We start from the raw sequence: 20,608 nt of genomic DNA, 5'->3' as shown, positions 1-20,608 counted from the left end.
GTGTGGAAATTTACCCGGGGTCGTTGTAAATGTCCTGTGTGGAAACTTACCCGGGGTCGGTGTAAATGTCCTGTGTGGAAATTTACCCGGGGTTGGTGTAAATGTCCTGTGTGTGAACTTACCCGGGGTCGGTGTAAATGTCCTGTGTGTGAACTTACCCGGGGTCGGTGTAAATGTCCTGTGTGGAAATTTACCAGGGGTCGTTGTAAATGTCCTGTGTGGAAATTTACCCGGGGTTGGTGTAAATGTCCTGTGTGTGAACTTACCCGGGGTCGGTGTAAGTGTCCTGTGTGTGAACATACCCAGGGTCGGTGTAAATGTCCTGTGTGTGAACGTACCCAGGGTCGGTGTAAATGTCCTGTGTGGAAATTTACCCGGGGTCGTTGTAAATGTCCTGTGTGGAAACTTACCCGGGGTCGGTGTAAATGTCCTGTGTGGAAATTTACCCGGGGTCGGTGTAAATGTCCTGTGTGGAAATTTACCCGGGGTTGGTGTAAGTGTCCTGTGTGTGAACTTACCCGGGGTCGGTGTAAATGTCCTGTGTGGAAATTTACCCAGGGTTGGTGTAAGTGTCCTGTGTGTGAACTTACCCAGGGTCGGTGTAAATGTCCTGTGTGGAAACTTACCCGGGGTCGGTGTAAATGTCCTGTGTGGAAATTTACCCGGGGTCGGTGTAAATGTCCTGTGTGGAAACTTACCCGGGGTCGGTGTAAATGTCCTGTGTGGAAACTTACCCGGGGTCGGTGTAAATGTCCTGTGTGTGAACTTACCCAGGGTTGGTGTAAATGTCCTGTGTGTGAACTTACCCAGGGTCGGTGTAAATGTCCTGTGTGGAAATTTACCCGGGGTCGTTGTAAATGTCCTGTGTGGAAATTTACCCGGGGTCGTTGTAAATGTCCTGTGTGGAAATTTACCCGGGGTCGTTGTAAATGTCCTGTGTGGAAACTTACCCGGGGTCGGTGTAAATGTCCTGTGTGGAAATTTACCCGGGGTTGGTGTAAATGTCCTGTGTGTGAACTTACCCGGGGTCGGTGTAAATGTCCTGTGTGGAAATTTACCCGGGGTTGGTGTAAATGTCCTGTGTGTGAACTTACCCGGGGTCGGTGTAAGTGTCCTGTGTGTGAACATACCCAGGGTCGGTGTAAATGTCCTGTGTGTGAACGTACCCAGGGTCGGTGTAAATGTCCTGTGTGGAAATTTACCCGGGGTCGTTGTAAATGTCCTGTGTGGAAACTTACCCGGGGTCGGTGTAAATGTCCTGTGTGGAAATTTACCCGGGGTTGGTGTAAATGTCCTGTGTGTGAACTTACCCGGGGTCGGTGTAAATGTCCTGTGTGTGAACTTACCCGGGGTCGGTGTAAATGTCCTGTGTGGAAATTTACCAGGGGTCGTTGTAAATGTCCTGTGTGGAAATTTACCCGGGGTTGGTGTAAATGTCCTGTGTGTGAACTTACCCGGGGTCGGTGTAAGTGTCCTGTGTGTGAACATACCCAGGGTCGGTGTAAATGTCCTGTGTGTGAACGTACCCAGGGTCGGTGTAAATGTCCTGTGTGGAAATTTACCCGGGGTCGTTGTAAATGTCCTGTGTGGAAACTTACCCGGGGTCGGTGTAAATGTCCTGTGTGGAAATTTACCCGGGGTCGGTGTAAATGTCCTGTGTGGAAATTTACCCGGGGTTGGTGTAAGTGTCCTGTGTGTGAACTTACCCGGGGTCGGTGTAAATGTCCTGTGTGGAAATTTACCCAGGGTTGGTGTAAGTGTCCTGTGTGTGAACTTACCCAGGGTCGGTGTAAATGTCCTGTGTGGAAATTTACCCGGGGTCGGTGTAAATGTCCTGTGTGGAAATTTACCCGGGGTTGGTGTAAGTGTCCTGTGTGTGAACTTGCCCAGGGTCGGTGTAAATGTCCTGTGTGTGAACTTACCCGGGGTCGGTGTAAATGTCCTGTGTGGAAATTTACCCAGGGTTGGTGTAAGTGTCCTGTGTGTGAACTTACCCAGGGTCGGTGTAAATGTCCTGTGTGTGAACGTACCCAGGGTCGGTGTAAATGTCCTGTGTGGAAATTTACCCAGGGTTGGTGTAAGTGTCCTGTGTGTGAACTTACCCAGGGTCGGTGTAAATGTCCTGTGTGTGAACTTACCCGGGGTCGGTGTAAATGTCCTGTGTGTGAACGTACCCAGGGTCGGTGTAAATGTCCTGTGTGGAAATTTACCCGGGGTCGTTGTAAATGTCCTGTGTGGAAACTTACCCGGGGTTGGTGTAAATGTCCTGTGTGGAAATTTACCCGGGGTCGTTGTAAATGTCCTGTGTGGAAATTTACCTGGGGTCGGTGTAAATGTCCTGTGTGTGAATGTACCCGGGGTCGGTGTAAATGTCCTGTGTGTGAACTTACCCGGGGTTGGTGTAAGTGTCCTGTGTGTGAACTTACCCAGGGTCGGTGTAAATGTCCTGTGTGTGAACGTACCCAGGGTCGGTGTAAATGTCCTGTGTGGAAATTTACCCGGGGTCGTTGTAAATGTCCTGTGTGGAAACTTACCCGGGGTTGGTGTAAATGTCCTGTGTGGAAATTTACCCGGGGTCGTTGTAAATGTCCTGTGTGGAAATTTACCTGGGGTCGGTGTAAATGTCCTGTGTGTGAATGTACCCGGGGTCGGTGTAAATGTCCTGTGTGTGAATGTACCTGGGGTCGGTGTAAATGTCCTGTGAGTGAACTTACCCAGGGTCAGTGTAAATGCCCTCTGTGGAAACTTACCCGAGGTCGGTGTAAATGTCCTGTGTGTGAATGTACCCAGGGTCGGTGTAAATGTCCTGTGTGTGAACTTACCCAGGGTCAGTGTAAATGCCCTCTGTGGAAACTTACCCATGGTCGGTGTAAATGTCCTGTGTGTGAACGTACCCAGGTTCAGTGTAAATGTCCTGTGTGTGAATGTACCCGAGGTCGATGTAAATGCCCTCTGTGGAAACTTACCCGAGGTTGGTGTAAATGTCCTGTGTGTGAACGAATCCAGGTTTAGTGTAAATGTCCTGTGTGAATGTACCCGAGGTCGATGTAAATGCCCTCTGTGGAAACTTGCCCGAGGTCGGTGTAAATGTCCTGTGTGTGAACGTATCCAGGTTCAGTGTAAATGTCCTGTGTGTTAACGTATCCAGGTTCAGTGTAAATGTCCTGTGTGTGAACGTAGCCAGGGTCGGTGTAAATGCCCTCTGTGGAAACTTACCTGGGGTCGGTGTAAATGTCCTGTGTGTGAACGTATCCAGGTTCAGTGTAAATGTCCTGTGCGTGAATGTATCCAGGGTCGGTGTAAATGTCCTGTATGTGAACGTATCCAGGGTGGGTGTAAATGTCCTGTGTGTTAACGTACCCGGGGTCAGTGTAAATGTTCTGTGTGTGAACATACCCGTTGGTGTAAGTGTCCTGTGTGTGAATATATCCAGGGTTGGTGTAAATGTCCTCTGTGGAAACTTACCCGGGGTTGGTGTAAATGTCCTGTGGGGGAACGTACCTGGGGTCGGTGTAAATGTCCTGTGTGGGAATGCACCAGTGGTCAGTGTAAATGTTCTGTGCATGAACGTACCCACATCTGGCCCCTATATGATCCAAATATGGCTGCCACAGCTTGATGGATATGTCATATTTGTTCTTTAAGTTAAATGTAATTTTTTCCGAGGTATGCAACTATTCATCTCAGCTGTTCATCGTGCTAAATGTCGAGGGGAGTCAGATTTCCAAGTAATTGCAATACATTTCTTAGCCACTGCTAAGGCTATTTTTAACAAATGAAATTTTGAATTGAGTTAGTTTATTACTTATTTCAATGAAGTTGCCCAGAAGATAAAGCTCCGGGCCACCCCTGTTCTCCTTGTTAATATTTCAGTAATATCCTGGCAGGAAGGTCTCACTTTTCTATTTCTATTCCACACCTAAAACACATTTCCAATATTTCAGATTTTGATTTATGCAACTTCCATGGTGTGAGATATAATTGGTGTAGTAAATTGCATTGCACTAATCAGTATCTTGCATTTATAATTGACATCATGCTATCCAAATACATTGTTCCATTATTGTAATGCCTAGACCTGACTCCCATCTCTCTCTCGATCTCTGTAAACATGATTTTTCACTTTCATTCTGGGGAGTATAGTACATCTTAGTTATAAATTTAGGTGTATTCCCCAGTCAAATCATTTGTTCCATTTCACTAATTTCAAGTGGGGGCTAACTTGGCCCCCATCTTTCTCTTAGGAACGATCTTAGCTGGAGAAAACAAGGTCCCATTAGCTACTCCATATTTATTTATTAATTGTTCAGAAGACAATTTATTTCCTAATTGTTCAAAAGACTCCAGTTTGTGTTGGAGTGAGACTAGGCTTTGTATCTCGACTAAGTTTTGTATCTCGATCTTGCCTGAAGGAGTATATATAAAGAAGCTTGCATGTTATAGAGACATTAGGCTTCCATTTTTGGGGAAAAGAGGATACTGTGTTGTGAATCCTCATAATCGAGCATGTGTTGATGCTCATCAGAGTCCTTCCTAAGTAATTGTTTAAACAGCAACTCTTAAACTAATAGTGAGTTGGTTTCAGGAAATTAAGTGGTTTAGATATGATCGTGTACAGAGCAAAGCTCAAATGGTTTGGAACTACCTTTTGAACCTAGAGATTAGAGTTTAGTTGCATTCCTGCCATTAGTTTTGTAAAATGATGAAATGCTTGTAAAAGCAAAGTTAATGAGAAGTTTGATTTTCCTGACAAGAAGGCTTCCAGCTGCCTGAGAGACAAACCCCTTCTGGTCACATTGACTATGGTGACTTGCATTAGGTCTCTAATCGATTGCATCTTGTGAAACAGGAAGTTTTAAACATGCAATGCGTGCAATGGTAACTGTAACCGTTTTTACTGGAGGAAAAGCATATTCTCACAGTGAAATGCATTGCACAAACTGCATTCAGGCCATAGCACTAGGAGAAGCTACTTAAAACTGAGTAGTGCAAGGAAATCACAAAGGCAAATGAAGGAGTTAAATACATCAGGCCACAGTCACTGCCCTTTTGGTTGGCTTCTTGCCTTAAAGTTCAAAATTATTGACAGAGTACATCCATGGCATCACACTCAACTCTGAGATTCTTTATTCTGTGGGCCAGGCTTAGTAATTTCTATACGGGTTAACTGTAAACTTACTCATCAGGAATTGTGAACAAACAAACAAACTGTGCAAATTCAATTTAATTTAGACATACAGCATGGTAACAGGCCCTTCTGGCCCATGAGCCCGTGCCACCCAAGTATCCCAATTAACCCAATTCGACCACTGAAGTCGAACTTGGATCGTTGATGCTGTAATAGCATTGTGCTAACTATGTCGGTATTCAGTATAAATAATGAACAAAATATGAGTCCTTAAATGAGTCTCTGAATGAATATTATTCAAGAGTCTGATAGTTGAGGGGTAGCAGCAAATTCCTCAACCTGTTGGTATGAGTCATGTAACATCTGTACCTCCTTCCTAATGGCAGCAGCGAGAATAGAACATCGCCTGGCTGGTGCAGATCCTTGATAATTGATGCTGCTCTCTGACAGCAGCTTTCCATGTAGAAGTTCTCGATGGTGAGGAGTTTTGCCTGTGATGTACTGGGCTGAATCCAGTCACTTTTGCAGGGCTTTCAACTCAGGTATTGATGGCTCCATACCAGGCCGTGATGCAGCCAGTCAGTACATTTTCCATCCACATACATAGAAGTTTGCAAGGTTTCTTATGATGTACAGAACCTCCGCAAACTTTTGAAGAAGTAGAGGCACTGATGTGCTTTTTAATAATATGATGGGTCCAGGGCAGATCCTCTGAGATGGTGCACACTGTGTGAATCCTTGTCAACCTGTTGTACTCCGTCACATCCTTGCTGCATTCACCTTCTGTGAAGGGTGTTGCATCCTCTCAAGAACTGTTTTGTAACTTCACGGTCAGTAGCTGAAACCCTGACAGCTTTTTCTTCATGTTGAACATGTCTACACAAAGCAGGTATGGCACGAGTGATGTTAAAAAACACAAAGTTGGAAAAACTCAGCAGGTCAAACAGTGTCCTTTATGTATCAAAAATAAAAATACATAACCAAGGTTTCAGGCTTGAGCCCTTCATTGTCAGTTTATGTATTTTTATCATTGCTATATAAAGGACAAGGACCTGCTGAGTTTCTCCAGCATTGTGTTTTTACTTCAACCACTGTGTCTGCAGACTTTCATTTTTTACTTATGGCACAAGTGATATTGCAAATGACTCTCTTATGAGCAACTCCTCCATTGTCCAGTGGTTTGCAACAGCATTATAGCTCATTGTGCACTACTGAGTCAGGGGAAGATTGGGAGGCTCCCTCACCAGCCAATCCCACACCACTCTGGGGTTTATAAAGGGGAGGGGTGGGTCACATGACCATCTCCTAGTACACTGCTGTTCTTTGATTAGTATTTTGGAAATGAACTCATACAATCTCTTGATTTTTAAAGAAAGCCAGTGAACTAGTTGCAGGAATAGGTACGTTTATTGCATCTGGTTTATCTACATGGAAATAGATTGCAGTTATGGTTTTTGTCCCATACAACTTGGAAAATGGGATATTGGTCTGAGTTGTTCGGTATTAAAACATAACCTACACTAAACCAACATTTAAACATGCCAATGTGAGATTGGTCACTTGTTTTAATTTTTAAAAATGCCAAGTAGCAAATTTTTGTATCTGATTTCAAAATAATTAACGCGACCAATTTTTGTGAGCGTTGACCATGAAATACTTCTTTCATTGAAATGCAGAGTTACCCATTTAAAAATACTGGGTCAGCGTAATACTGTCCAGTTGTGATGCTGACTGCTCCATCCAGCATGTTAGAGAAGCCAATGGTGTTATTTTTAGAGCCATGTTACATTTTTTTGGTATTATATGACAACAAAAGGAAACGATGTATTGACAGGCTATCTTAATCCAAGTTGCCATCCTGTTGATGGGTATGTTTGATCTATTTATATGCAATTATAAAGCAATGTGGGAAAAACCATCATTCTTAAGCAGGTTCTCAGCTTTTAAATTTTACGTGTCACCTGCACCTGGTTGTTGTGTGCAAGCTCCTGGGTCATGAGCTGGGATCAAGAAAAGCTGGTGTGTGATTGGCTTTTCTCTTTGGAGCGACAAAGGAAGGATGAGTGGTGACTTAATAAAGGAATATCAGATGAAGAGGTCTTAGATAGGGTGGACAGCCAGCACATATTTCCCCGGGGTGACCAGCAAATACCAGAGGCCATCTGTTTAATTTGAGGGGAGGCAAGTTTAGGGGAGATGCCAGAGGTCTGTTCTTTTTACCCAGAGTGGTGGTCGCCTGGATTGCATTGCTAGGGGGTTGGTGGTGGTTGTATAACAAGGAACATTCAAAAGACTCTTGAATGTAAGAAAACTAGAGGGTTCTGGGTGTGGGGTAGGGAAAAAGTAGATTGTTGTGGGGTACTTTTACAGGGGACAGCACAAGACTGTGACGTCCTTCCACAGAGTGGTAGAGAAAGGAGAGTCTGACACTTGCTGTTGTAAGTTCTGTAAAGTCATTTCTCACCCCCCCCCCCCCCCCCCCATGCTCTTTGTGTTTACAGCTTGTGTCCTCTTTACCTGAAGAAATGCAGCCAGGCCCAGCTTTCCATGGACTGCCCTGGGAACCCATCTTGATAACTGCTGCCTTGGGATTCCTCTCATCCTTTATCTTCATGTGGCGCACCTGTCTCTCAGTAAGTATGGTGGCTCTTCACATCCATGGATTCAGATCCTTTTTATCGGTCCTGGGATTGATCGTTATTTGATAGAAACGAATTCTGCCACTCAACTGTGACCATTTTTGTTCTCTCACTGACGCTGCTCGACCCTCTGAGTTCCCTCAATGGATTGTGTTTAGCTTCAGATTCCAGTATCTGTTGTCTTCTATGGGCCTTAGAAGCGTTTGGTTCACCAGTGCTTTATCTGCCACACTTCAAACAATGATGGCCATGGTTTGTGGTCACAAGGAAGAATGCCACAGTTGATAGCAATATGACTTGCCTGTGCTGCTCTTTAAACTCCCAAGGCTTTTTATGTTGTCCGATGTGGGTCACTGCAAGGCTGGATTTATTAACCAGCCCTGATCGTCCTTGGATTCTGGTGAGGCGCATCTTGAATCAGCAGGAGCTGAATTGGCAAGGCCATTGTGTCTTGTTATCTTTGGGTTATATTTTCTGTAAATGACAGAATTTCAATTCTTTTGTTTCAGGTGAAGAGTAGAAGATATCAAAGTAAGTGTCCAACATGTATTTGGATAAATCTTGTGTCTATTCTCACAAGTCTTGCAAATAATTTCATTTCAAGTTCCGTTCCGGTTTATTGCTACATTATCCCTGGGGCAGAGAGCAGTCCAACAAGTCAACTCTAATATGTATACAATGTACAAAGGAGTGGGGCAGTGGTGGTGGGGGGGAGGGGGGCAAGAGCAGTGCCCTGGCGAAAAGGTCAATTAGTATCCAGCAAAGGCAGCATGAGAGTTCTGTTGTGAGGGTCATTCAGGAGCCTGATTGCTACAGGGTGGAAGCACTCCTTAAGCCTGTTGGTCGATGATTTCCCACACTTGAACCTTCTTCCCAATGGGAGGAGGGAGAAGAGATTGTGTCTTGGTGGGATGGGTTCTTCAGATGGTTGGCTTCCTTTCTTGGGCAGCAGGGGATAGTTAATGCAATGCTATTACAGTGCCAGTGACTTGATTTTACAGCTACCAGTAAGGAGTTTGTACAATCTCCCCATGTCTGTGTTGGTTTCCTCCAGGTGCTCCAGTTTCCTCCACCCTTCAAAAAATGTATGGGGTTTGCAGATTAATTGGGGTATTTGGATGTAACAGCCTCATGTTCCAGAATGGTCTGTTACCGTGCTGCATGTCTAAATTTAAATTTAAAATAGATGAACTTGATGGAGGGAACTGAGGTTTGCGACATTAATTTAATAAGACTTGGGTTTCCTCACCCATCGTAGTAATGGCTCTGCACAAGAACATAGGATGTGGTTGGTGCTCTGTGGTTAGTAAGAGATGACTTAAGGTTGAGAACTCGTGTATGTTGTCCACTATAATAACTTAGCGTAGAATCTATCACATTTGGAGTGAACATCTCTGACTAATAGTATTCAGTTAATGGATAACCCAAACCATATTATTGCATGCATTAAGTTGGCTGTGAAATGTTTCCCTCTCTTCCCAGTTACTGAAAAGCAACTAGCTGAAAAAATCAAGCAGCTTATTCAGGAAAAGGTAGAGGCTTTGGAGAATGTGTCCTCTTACGAAAAGAAGGTACAGAGCTAATTTTCTGCGGTCTTTAATTGGTTTATAATATGCAATTGCATGCATGGGGTGAGTATAGTGGATGATGAGGGAGAGAAATCATTGATCTTGATAAACAATAAACTGCACCTACTTTGCGTAAAAGCACTATCTTGGGAATTTCTCCCCAGAGTTTGCCTGCGATTTTCTTTTAGTTTGAGTGCTATTTAAATCTCTTCTAATAAGGGAGTGTTGAGCAATTCTGCGAGTTTGTGTGAGATAAATCAGGAAATCCTGATGGTAAAATTATTGAAGGACATGTTTGCAGAGCGAGAACTTGGATCTTCATTGTGAATGTACAAAGAAGCTGCACCCTCCCTGGATTGCTGATGGTCATTGGGTGTATGATGTATTGGTTCATTATCTTCTTTAACTAGCTGTCCAATGGATATAAGTTACCTGCCCAACGGATCATTGGTTTCTTTGTTGAAGCAGTCAGAGCATTGAAATCAGGGATCAAGGAAGCTTTGTGTAATTGCGTTAATTTTGTGTCACAGAGTTGTATAGAATAGAAACAGGCACTTTGGCCCACTATATCTATGTTGACCACTGTGTCTATCTCTACTAATCACATGCCTTCATTGATTCCATAACCTGCTATGCTGTGCATATTCAAATATCTGTCAAAATGCCTCTAAAATGTTTTTACTGTTCCTGCCTCCTCCACAACCACCACTTCAAGAAGCCGATTCCCAATCCCAATCCCAATTCCTCTGTGTGAAAAATTTACTTCTCCAACCTGGTTGTCGGAGGAATCACAGACAACAATGAGGAAGCGTCCAGGAGTGAGATAGATCAGCTTGTTGAGTGGTGTCACACAGCAATCTTGCACCCAACATTAACAATACTGATTGAAGACTTCAGGAGTGGGAAACCAGGAGAACACAAACCAGTCCTCATCGATGGGGCAGCAGTGGAGAGGGTAAAGAATTTCAAATTCCTAGGTGTCAACATCTCTGAGGATCTATCCTGGAAACTCCATGTTGATGTAATCATGAAGAGGGTTCACCAGGGCTCGACTTGTGAGAAGTTTGAGGAGATTGGGCATGTCATCCAAGACTTGCACATTTCTACAGCTGTACTGTGGAGAGCATTTTAACCGGTTGCATCACTGTTTGGCATGAAGGTGCCACAGTGCAGGAAAAGACTAGAGAGGGTTGTGAAGTGGGCCAGCGCCATCATGAGCATGTCTCTATTCCATCGAGGACATCGACAAGAGGCCGTGTCTCAAGAAAGTAGTCTTTATCCTTTATCAAGGGCCCTCACCACCCAGCCAGGCCCTTTTCACACTGCTACCATCAGAAAGGAGGTACAGGAGCCTGAAGATGAGTACTCAGAGACACAAAAGCAGCTTCTTCCCCTCTGCCATCAGATTTCTGATGAACCACAGACATGACCACTTGCTTCACTTTTTTTTTGCATTAATTTATTTTTTAAATGTAATTTATAGCTTTAATTTTTGTATCTGTAATGAATACTTGCACTATAATGCTGACACAAAACAACAAATTTCTTGACGTACATGACAATAAATTCTGATTCTGGCTAGCTATGCCTCTCACGATTTTACATAGGTCTACCTCTTTCACCATATTGTATCTCACGAAATAGCTCAAGCCATCTAATCCAGGTAACTAACCCCCACCCCCGTCACACAAGAAGCCTCTATATTCCTGGAAGTTGAGCTGCCAGTTCAGTAATACCCCAGTCCCATTTGCCACTCCATGCCATGTCTGGCTTCTTGCATTAAACAAAATGCAGACTAGCCTATCGGACCTTTCATGCCATGCTCATTGGACTTGCTCTCATCTCTACTTCAACGTTTTCAACTGTTCGACAACTATTTTGATGCAATTTTGTCTTATTATAAAGGAAATACCTGGGATAGGATACCAACATCTTCAAGGAATAAATCAAAAAGCAGATAACTGATGTCCATCATGAAGGACATCATGAGAGGTCTGGAGGAGTTTAGTAACTAGAAGTTCTTGGAAGGAAAGAGCTGGATTAAGAATTTAAGATGGATTTTACTTTCAGACAAGTTGAAGGAAAATTGATTAATTTGGACTCTGGAAATTGGGAAGATTAGAGAAGAGTAGGTGGTAATGTTTTAAATAAAGAAAAATGCAAGCTTTCTGAGGGGATGGCAAAAGTAGATTCTGGAAATCAATGAGGGATGGTTAATCAGACGGGCTGCTCCTGGTGCCAGAATCCTGGGTTCAATCCTGATTTCAGGCACTGTAAGTCTTCATGGAGTTTGCATGTTCTCCCTGCACTTCTTTGAGTTCCCTTCTGTGCTCCAGTTTCCTCTTGCATCCCGAAGACATGTGGGTTTGCAGGTTTTAATTGGCTGTTGTAAATTTCCCCAAATGCATATGAGTGTAAAATTTTGGGGAAGGTTAGGTTAGGAGAACAGTGGGGGTGGGGGGGGGAGAAAGAGAGAGAGAATAAAAATGACATATTTGGTCCTAACTCAGGCAATCAGTCTTGTATCTGTTCTGGTGGCAACTGTTTCCTTGTAACCTTCCATGCAGAGAAGATCTAGAGCAGGCGTGTCAAACTCAAATTCACAGAGGGCCAAAATTTAAAAAGTTGGACTAAGTCGTGGGCCAAACTAAATATTTCTTGAAAATTTTCAACAACATCTGCATGTTTTCTCTTCTTTCAACATATGAAATGTTAAACTTTTTCTTATTAAAATAAATGTTTAATAATAGTTTTGGTTAAACTCTTTCCAGAAGAAGCATTAACAAATGGGAAATAAAATATTCAATAAATAATATTTCTCTATAGCCTTTAAGCTCCTTTTAAATGTATTTTTTTTCACAAGCCAACAAGTCAAAAAAATAACAACTTGCTTCAATGACAAACAGGTTTGTCTTTTAAAATGATGAACATATAGTCTGCCTCCCACCTGTCTTGAAAGGTCCTGTTTTCTGTCTTTCGTTTGGCCATTTTTCGTAAGGGGTTTATTACATGTGAGTTAGGCGACAGGTCGCAGATGCTAATGTAAGTAAAGAGAGGAGGTGGGGGCGATTAGTGGGCTGACGGGCTGGCGCCAATGCATTTGCAAAGCATTCTGGGATTTGTAGTATTTGCTGTGCATGCGCTATACCAGCTCTTATACATATTTGATATGATCTTGCGGGCCAAATATAATTATATCATGGGCCAAATTTGGCCCGCGGGCCTGAGTTTGACATGTGTGATCTAGAACTTTTCTCTTTGGAGTGAAGAAGGATGAGAGGTGATTTAATAGAGGTCTACAAGATAATGAGAGGCATAGATAGGGTGGACAGCCGGCACCTGTTTCCCAGGGCAGGAGTAGCAAACACCAGAGGATATCCGTACAAGATGAGAGTAGGAAAGTTTTGGGGTGATGTCAAGGGTATGCTTTATTTTTAACACAGAATAGTGGGTGTCTGGATTACATTGCTAGGGTTGGTGATAGAGACTAGTACAATGGGGACTTTTTAAAAACTCTAAGTCAGGCACATGAATGCAAGAAAAATAAAGGCTTCTGGCTGTGAGGTTGAGAAGGTTTAATTTGTTGAGTAGATTTTTATCGGTCGGAGCTACCTCGTGGGTCGAAGTGCCTGTGCTGTGCAGTCATGTTCTATGTACAGTAGAAGTCCACAAATCACACTGCTTGGGATTGGGTTGGTCTGGATTTTTTTGGATTCTCTGACAGTACTTTTAAAATTCAAATTTAAGAAGGATTAAAGAAAAGATGAACAGGTAAAATTGAATAGTTTATTCATTAGCAAATACAGTAGGCTTTATTTATCAAAACAAGCAGTTTTAAAGAAAATTGAAAAAGGTGCTGTGCATCTGGTGCTTGCACATACTCACGTGCACACAAAAGCCTGGTAAATTTGAAAAGTTTGAGAATTTTCATATTTCTGGCATTGGAATTTTGGGACTTCTACTTCGTCTATGTTGAGAGGTGATCAAAGAGTCTCCATGAATGAGCAAATTAACCTGAATGGACTCTGTGAACATTACATAATTTGGTATTTAAAGTTGTATTTTTTTCCTCCCCTTGAACTTTTTAGTTGGAGGAAACCAAAGCCCTAATAAATGAGGCACAGAATGTGAAATCCACAGCTTCTGTTGATATAAAGGAACTTGAGGTGAGAGAGGTGGTATCCGACAGTAGGCGGCATTCATTAATTGAAACTCCATGCATAAATCTCACAATCTTCTCTGTTCCTGAAGGAGTCTTGTCGGGAGCTTGAACAGGTGAATCTTCATCTTGAGAACCGTGTGAAAAGTCTCCAGGCATCATTGGAAAAAGAGAAGGCAGAGACGACAAAACAACAGACCGTGGTAAGGAAATATTTGAATAGAGACACTTGGAATTATTTCTCGGATATGCTGGGAGTTGGATTTCAAATGTATACAGACTTGAGCAATATGTCTTGATTTGAGGACTGACCAGAGATGCATCAAAATCTGGAAATTAATAGGGATGAATGGAGTGAAGAAAGAGCGGGAAGAAGTACAGGAGTATCAGAGCCAGCACCACCATGCTAAGGAATATCTTGTTCCCAAGGGCAGTAAGAATTGTGACAGAAATGCTGTTTTATATTGTATACAGATGTGATTTGGGGAGATAAAGTGTCTAGGTCAGATACAAACACTTCAAAACAGATCTCATTTAAAATACTGGAGCTCTGCTCAAGCTAGACAGTCCGGCTCCAAGTGCCTTTGCAAAAACTTTGAAGAGTGCCCAAGGAACTTCACTAATGGATTGTTGTTTTAAAAAGCAACAGGTAAAAGAACTCGGAGGATTAGGTTCGGAGCCGCAGTCTGTGAGTGGAGGTTGCTGTTCTAAGAGGGTCATGTGGTTTTGCTAGCAGAGAGAGACAAACAAGCTTTTCTTTGTGACAGTGAGAGAGAATTCAGTTCTGCAGTTTTTAACAGTTCAGTAGCTGGAATTGGAACAGGACAAGCTGGAAAGCTTGTGGAAAAACCCCATTTTGAAGACAGGTTTTGAGTGCTTAGTTCATCCTGGTCAAGCGAAGAGGACTGGCTGCCTAATGCTTCCCTTGAAATAAGAGGAACAAAAAGGAATTCTGTGGTGACCTGAAAGAAAGAGGTTATCATCTGGAATACCCTGATGGAGCAGGTTTCTTTGGCAAGACACTGACGTGTCTGATTAGAAGGGTTCAGTTTGTGTCCAGCGTACAACAAATCTCTCTCTGAAACCCGACAAGAACCTTCCTGAGCAGTAACCATTTACCTTTCAAGCACCAAAGCCTGTTGAACTTCATATATTCTGTGCACAGTATAAGAATTGCCTGCAACCAGTGAATGGAGGAATGAGAAGTGAGATTGGACTGTGAATCAATGAACTTTTTTGAACTTACACATACATTACATACACTTGCGCTTAGAATTAGAGGGGGAGTTATGTTAGGTTAATAGTAATAAGAAAAAGTTTGATCGTGTTTTCATGTTTAAAGATAATTGAAACCAACTTTTGTTTAAGTAACCATTTGTCTTGGTGAATATCTTATTGCTGCTGGGTTTTGGGATTCTCTGGGCTCGTAACAGGATGCTGAATGAACAAAAGAACTGCTCACACTAACCATCCAAGATTCTCATAAACATGAAACATCATTTTATTTGTATAGATGAAATACTTGTCCTGCATATAAATTGTCTGTATGTGTGTTATGTCTGGATGTGAATCTGCACGTTTTGTCTGAGGACCGGAGAATGCTGTTTCATTGGGCTACACTTGTGCAATCAGATGACAATTAAACTTGACTTGAATTACAAAAGATTATCTTGCCAGATTTACCAGGATGTGGCCTGGATTGGAGAACATGTCTTCTGAAGCAAGGTTGACTGAGCTCAGGGTTTTCTCTTTGGAGTGACAAAGGATGAGAGATGACAATAGATTATGAGGGGCTTAGATCGGGTGGACAGCCAGTTCCCTTTTCCTGTGGCGGCAATAGCAAAGACCGTAGGACATTGGTTTAAGGTGAGTGCACGGAAGTTCTGGGGAGACTTCAGAGGTAATTTATTTTACTCAGGGAGTGGTGGATGCTTGGAATGCATTGCCTGGGGAGGTAGTGGAGGCTGGTACAATAGGGGCATTCAATAAATGCTTAGATAGGCACATGGATGTGAGAAAAATAAGTTATGGCTGTGAGATTGGGAAGGTTTGGTTTGTTGTGGAGTAGGTTGATATAACATTGTGGGCTGAAGGGCCTATACAATAATGCTCTACATACTATGAAATATAAAGTAATTGATGAAAGGACTTTTTGGAAAGAGACTGGGAAATGTTCTGAACTTGAGGAAGAAGTGGTTTAATTGATTTAAAAGATGCAGTACAGGCAGACTGAATTTTGCGCTGCATTGGGTTGTGAAAAGTCTTTGCGAAGGAGATGCTCAATTGTTGAAAGTATTCGGGATGAGTGATTTGGTTCAACAAGGGATGTGGGAGTATGATGGGAAAGTGGAATGATTATCACTGAATGATGCAGAGCAGAATGTTTATCTGCTCCGAACACCAAGTGAGCAAAATGGAAGCATATCCAATAGAAGCTTTGAAAAAAAAACATTGGATGTGAATCTGAAAGGCTTCGGCTGAAATGGATTGCTTCTTCCCACGAGTATTCGGAACGCTGAACCTCTGCCATAGATGCTCTGTGGTTGGTAAAGATTACTTAAGGTGGTATGTTAGAGAAAAAAAGGCTGAGAATCATTGGTATATATGAATACTTGTCCTGCATATATATTATTTGTATATGTGCTATGTCTAATTGTGTGTTTTGCACCTAGGACTGGAGAATGCTGCTTTTTCGGTTGTACTTGTGCAATTTCGTGCTGCCTTTAAGAAGTTTTGTACTTTCTCCTCGTGTCTTCCAGGTTTCCTGTGGGTGTTCCAGGTTTCCTCCCACTGTTCAGAACGTAATAGGGGGTTGTAGACCAATTGGGCAGCGTGAGCGTATGGCCCAAAAGCACCTGTTACTGTGCTATTTATCTAAATTGAACAAAATTAAACTTGACGACTTTCAAGAACTAATATACTGTGGGCAGTTTTTTTTGTTGAAATATCTGCAAAGTTTCAACATGATCAGTCATTCTCAAGATAGATTGCTGATTGACAACAACATGAATGACCTTTTTTTTTTTCATTTTCTCCAGATTGCAGATAGTCAAAAATCTGTAGCAAAATTGCAGAAGGTTATTTCAGCTCATACAGCAGAACTGTCACAGGTAAGTTGGCCTTCACAGTGTATAATGCATTGTAGCTGTGTAATGTAGACGAGCAGCACTGAATGTAGGCATCACGACCATGTAACGTGGGCAAATATTCCCATCTATAATGCTGTCAGTATGTAATGCTTTCTTCCGTTATTCCTTGGTCTTAGTCATTCATCCTGCAGATTCCTTTTAGTGTACAGTCACTATTTCACAGTCAAATGCAGTTTCTAGTTTGTGTGTGGAAATATTTAGGGTGGGATCATTCATGTTGCAGTTAACACAATGCTAACACAGCGCCAACGATCGGGACTGGAGTTCGAATCTTGTTCTGTCTGCAAGGAGTTTGTATGTTCTCCTTGTGTCTGCGTAGGTTTCCTTCGGGTGCTCCAGTTTCCTCCCATTGCTCAAAACATATGGGGTTTGTAGGTTAATTGGTGTATTTTAGGGGTGGTGGGGGCACGGGCTCATGCGCCAGAAGGACCTGGTACCATGCTGTGTGTCTAAATTTAAATTTAAAAATCCCACAAACAACAAATGAGGTGATTGCCATTGGCTTATTTTTTGCCACTTATGAGATCGAGTGAAACATGAAAGTTTGCAGATGCTGTGATTGTTGTGAAAACACCTGGAAATGCTGGTTGAACTCAGCCGGACTCGTAGCATCCGTATGAGAAAAAGATATATAACGAATGTTTTCGCCCTGAGCCGTTTTTCAAGGTATGTGTGCCAGCAAGAGGGGCTAGCAGAAATTGGAGAAGTTGATGTTAATGCTTCATATTCCATCTGGGCAATCTCCAATCAGATTAACATTGACTTCTCCAGTTTTATTAGCGACACCCTCACCTTTCCCTATCCCCAAGTCTCGTTTCCTCCGGCTCGCGAACTCTCTCTCCACTCTCCATCTCTGCCTTCACAGAGCCACACTCTCCCCTGATCATTCTCACCTTTCCTTTACTATCTCACCACTCCAATTATGACTTTTTTCCCGTTGGCCTGTGCTCCTCCCCCTACCCCTTCTTCTCTCCTCCCGACTCTCTTTATTCAGACGCCTCCTCATACCTTGAATAACGGCTCATGCCCGAGATGTTTGTTATACATCTTCACCTCCTCTGGACGCTGCTTGACTTGTTGAGTTTCTCCAGCACTTCTGTGCTTTGATTTTCTCACTGCAATGGTTATTTGTGACAAATTAACATAAACGTCTTTTAATAGATAAAAGAGACTTGAGTTTCACTTTTGGGTTATCCAGGGGCCACCTGGCTCCAATCTCTTCACAGGCTTGGTCTAGCATGAACCATAGCTGGATTTTGGAGGGAAGATATTACAAAGCTGACACTTGACTGAGTGTGGCATCAAGGAACCCCACCAAAACTGACGTTGGTGGGAATCTAGGGTAAATGGTGATTGGGGACTCATTGGTTAGACACGTGGACAGGAGATTCTGTGAACAAGATTGAAACTCCCAGATAGTATGTGCCTCCCAGGTGCTAGGATAAAGTTCACAGCATTCTGGAGGGGAAGGGTGCGCTGCCAGATGTCGTGGTCCATGGGGGGATCATTGATGTAGACAGGAGTAGTGATGAGGTCCTGAATAGGGAATATGGGGAGTCCAGCTAAAAAGCTGGACCTCAAGGGTGGTAATCTCAGGATTGCTGCCAGGGTGGCCATAGAGGGAAGGAATAGGAAGTTGTGGCTGAAGAGTTGGTGCAGCCGGCAGGGGTTCAGATTTGTGCACCTTTGGGATCTCTTCTGGGGAAGATCTGACCTGTTCAGAAAGGACAGGCTGCACCTGAACTGGAAAGGCACCAAAATCCTGGCAGCCAGGTTGCTAGAGCTGCTGGGGTAGGTTTAAACTGGTTTGGCAGGGGGTGGGAACCAGATTGTAAGTGCAGAGAATAGAGCAGAAGGTCGTGTGTTCTGAGTTTGTGAGGAAGGACAGGGGATGAACTTGGAGTATGGTTTGTGGAACTGTGATGTGGCTGTTACAGAGACTTGCCTGGAGGAAGGGCAGGATTGGCTGATGCAGGTACTGGCTTTAGGTGTTTTAAAAAGAATAGGATGGGAGGTGGGGGGGGGAGATTAGCATTACTGGTCAGGGAATAGTATCACGACTATAGAAAGGGAGGACGCTGCAGAGGGAGTGTTCACTGAGTCAGTATGGGTGGAAGACAAATAGGAAGGGAGCAATCACTGTGCTGGGAGTAGTCTGGTGTGTCCAAGAAGGTTTCCTGACATTATATGTAGACCAGCTGACAAGAGGAGAGGCCATTCTGAATCTAGTTCTGAGGAATGAACCTAGTCAGGTGGGAGGAGCATTTTGGTGAGAGTGACCACAACTTCCTTAGCTTTTGCATAGCAATGGAAAAGGATAAAAGCAAACAAAATGGGAACGTGCTGGGGAAGAGCTAATTATGAAAGGATGAGGCAGGAACAAGTGAGAGTAAATTGGAAACAGATGTTCAAGGGAGAAAACACAGAACTAATGTGGAGAAAGTTTATGGACCACTTGTGCTGGGTTTAGGAAAGGTTTGTCCCACTGGGACAAAGAAAGAATGGTAGGAAAAGGGAGCCATAGTTGACAAAACTGGTGAGGCAGCTGGTCAAGAAGAAGGAACCATATATTAGATACAGGAAGGGCTCATGAGAAATATATGGTAGCCAGGAAGGAGCTTAAGAAAGGACTTGGGAGAGCCTGAAGGGGGCATGAGAAGGCCTTGGCATGTAGGATTAAGGAGAATCTCAAGGCGTTCTATGCTTGCGTGAAATATTGAAGGATGATGAAAATGGTGGGGCCGATTTAAAAAAAAAACAAAAAAAAACACAAAACAAATGTGCCTGGAGGCGGAGGGGGTTGGAGAGGTTCTAAATGAATATTTTGCTTCAGTATTCACAAGAGAAAAGGGCCTGGATCAGGGTGAGGTCAGAATAGAACAGGCTTGTGTGCTGGACAGTGTTGAGACTGAAGAAGAGGAAGTTTTAGATCTTCTTAAAAACATTAAGATTGATATGTCCCTGGTAATTTATGGGTCGGCACCACGTTGAAAGTCAAAGGGGCTGTACTGTGCTGTAGAGTTCTATGTTCTAAACATTCTAATGGTTCAAGTCATCGGTCGCACAAAGGAAGATGGCTGTGGATATTGGCGCAACCTGTACACCTCAAAGGTTTGGCCATCGCCCGTGAGGCACTTGGCAGGATGAATTGTATCTCCTGCATCACCCAAGAAGCTCTCCGGTGTATAAAATCAAACAGTCTGCTTATTTGGTACCCCATCTAACATCCAAAAACATTCCTTCCATCGCAGGCGCACCATGACTGCAGAGTGTACACAATGCACTGTGGTTCTTGCCTTGGGCTACTCCAACAGCATTCCCTGAGTGCATGACCTCGACTGCAAGGAAGACTCCAGGTGCAGCTGGCTTCACCAGCGGTGCCTCTCCAAATCATAAACCATTCTGATTTGAAATCCTATGGATGTTTCTTTGTTTTTTTAATATTTTATTTTGGACTTTAAAAGACTCGTGTACATTCAACAAACAATATATTGCATTCTTTTCCCATGCAATATAATTAACAGGGTCAATTATCCCACCCCCCCCACCTCTTGCTCCCTCCTCTCCCCCATCCCTTATATTGTACAAATACAAAAAACACATAAATACCGGTGATATCAATGATCCCCTTCAAGATTAAAGAATCCCAAGTATTAAATAAAAATGGATGGGGGCAAAGATATTTCCCACTTCACACTCTTCGTCATTTACTTAGCAGGACAGATTGTTTCTTTTCTCTTAACATTTATGGTGGAGGGGGGCGTACATTATATCTGTGCACCTATGTGCTTCAGTCAGATAAGGTTGCCACACTTCAATAAATGTGTCATATCTCTTACTTAAAATGTAAGTGATTTTCTCCAGGGGAATGCAACACTGTATGTCCGTATTCCATCGTGCGACATTTAGCTGGGAGTCGGACTTGCATGAAATCTCTATACACTTCCTGGCTACTGACAGGGTAA

General features: G+C 43.1%; 1 protein-coding gene across 7 annotated transcripts in view; it reads left to right on the top strand.

The window, feature by feature from the left end:
- The window catches only part of mia3 (MIA SH3 domain ER export factor 3), a 111,046-nt gene that overhangs the window by 40,678 nt on the left and 49,760 nt on the right, over nt 1-20,608 (top strand). For all 7 annotated transcript variants that reach the window (XM_069887868.1, XM_069887872.1, XM_069887869.1 and 4 more), the window contains exons 7-12: nt 7,630-7,761; nt 8,277-8,298; nt 9,250-9,338; nt 13,424-13,501; nt 13,587-13,697; nt 16,533-16,604. In XM_069887868.1, the coding sequence (XP_069743969.1) occupies nt 7,630-7,761; nt 8,277-8,298; nt 9,250-9,338; nt 13,424-13,501; nt 13,587-13,697; nt 16,533-16,604 (504 nt within the window). The remainder of the gene's footprint in view (nt 1-7,629; nt 7,762-8,276; nt 8,299-9,249; nt 9,339-13,423; nt 13,502-13,586; nt 13,698-16,532; nt 16,605-20,608) is intronic.

The sequence above is a fragment of the Narcine bancroftii genome, chromosome 6, assembly GCF_036971445.1.
Source record: "Narcine bancroftii isolate sNarBan1 chromosome 6, sNarBan1.hap1, whole genome shotgun sequence".
NCBI classification, from domain to species: Eukaryota; Metazoa; Chordata; class Chondrichthyes; order Torpediniformes; family Narcinidae; genus Narcine; species Narcine bancroftii.
Note: the sequence above shows the minus strand (reverse complement) of the source record. Positions and strands in the feature narration are given on the sequence as shown.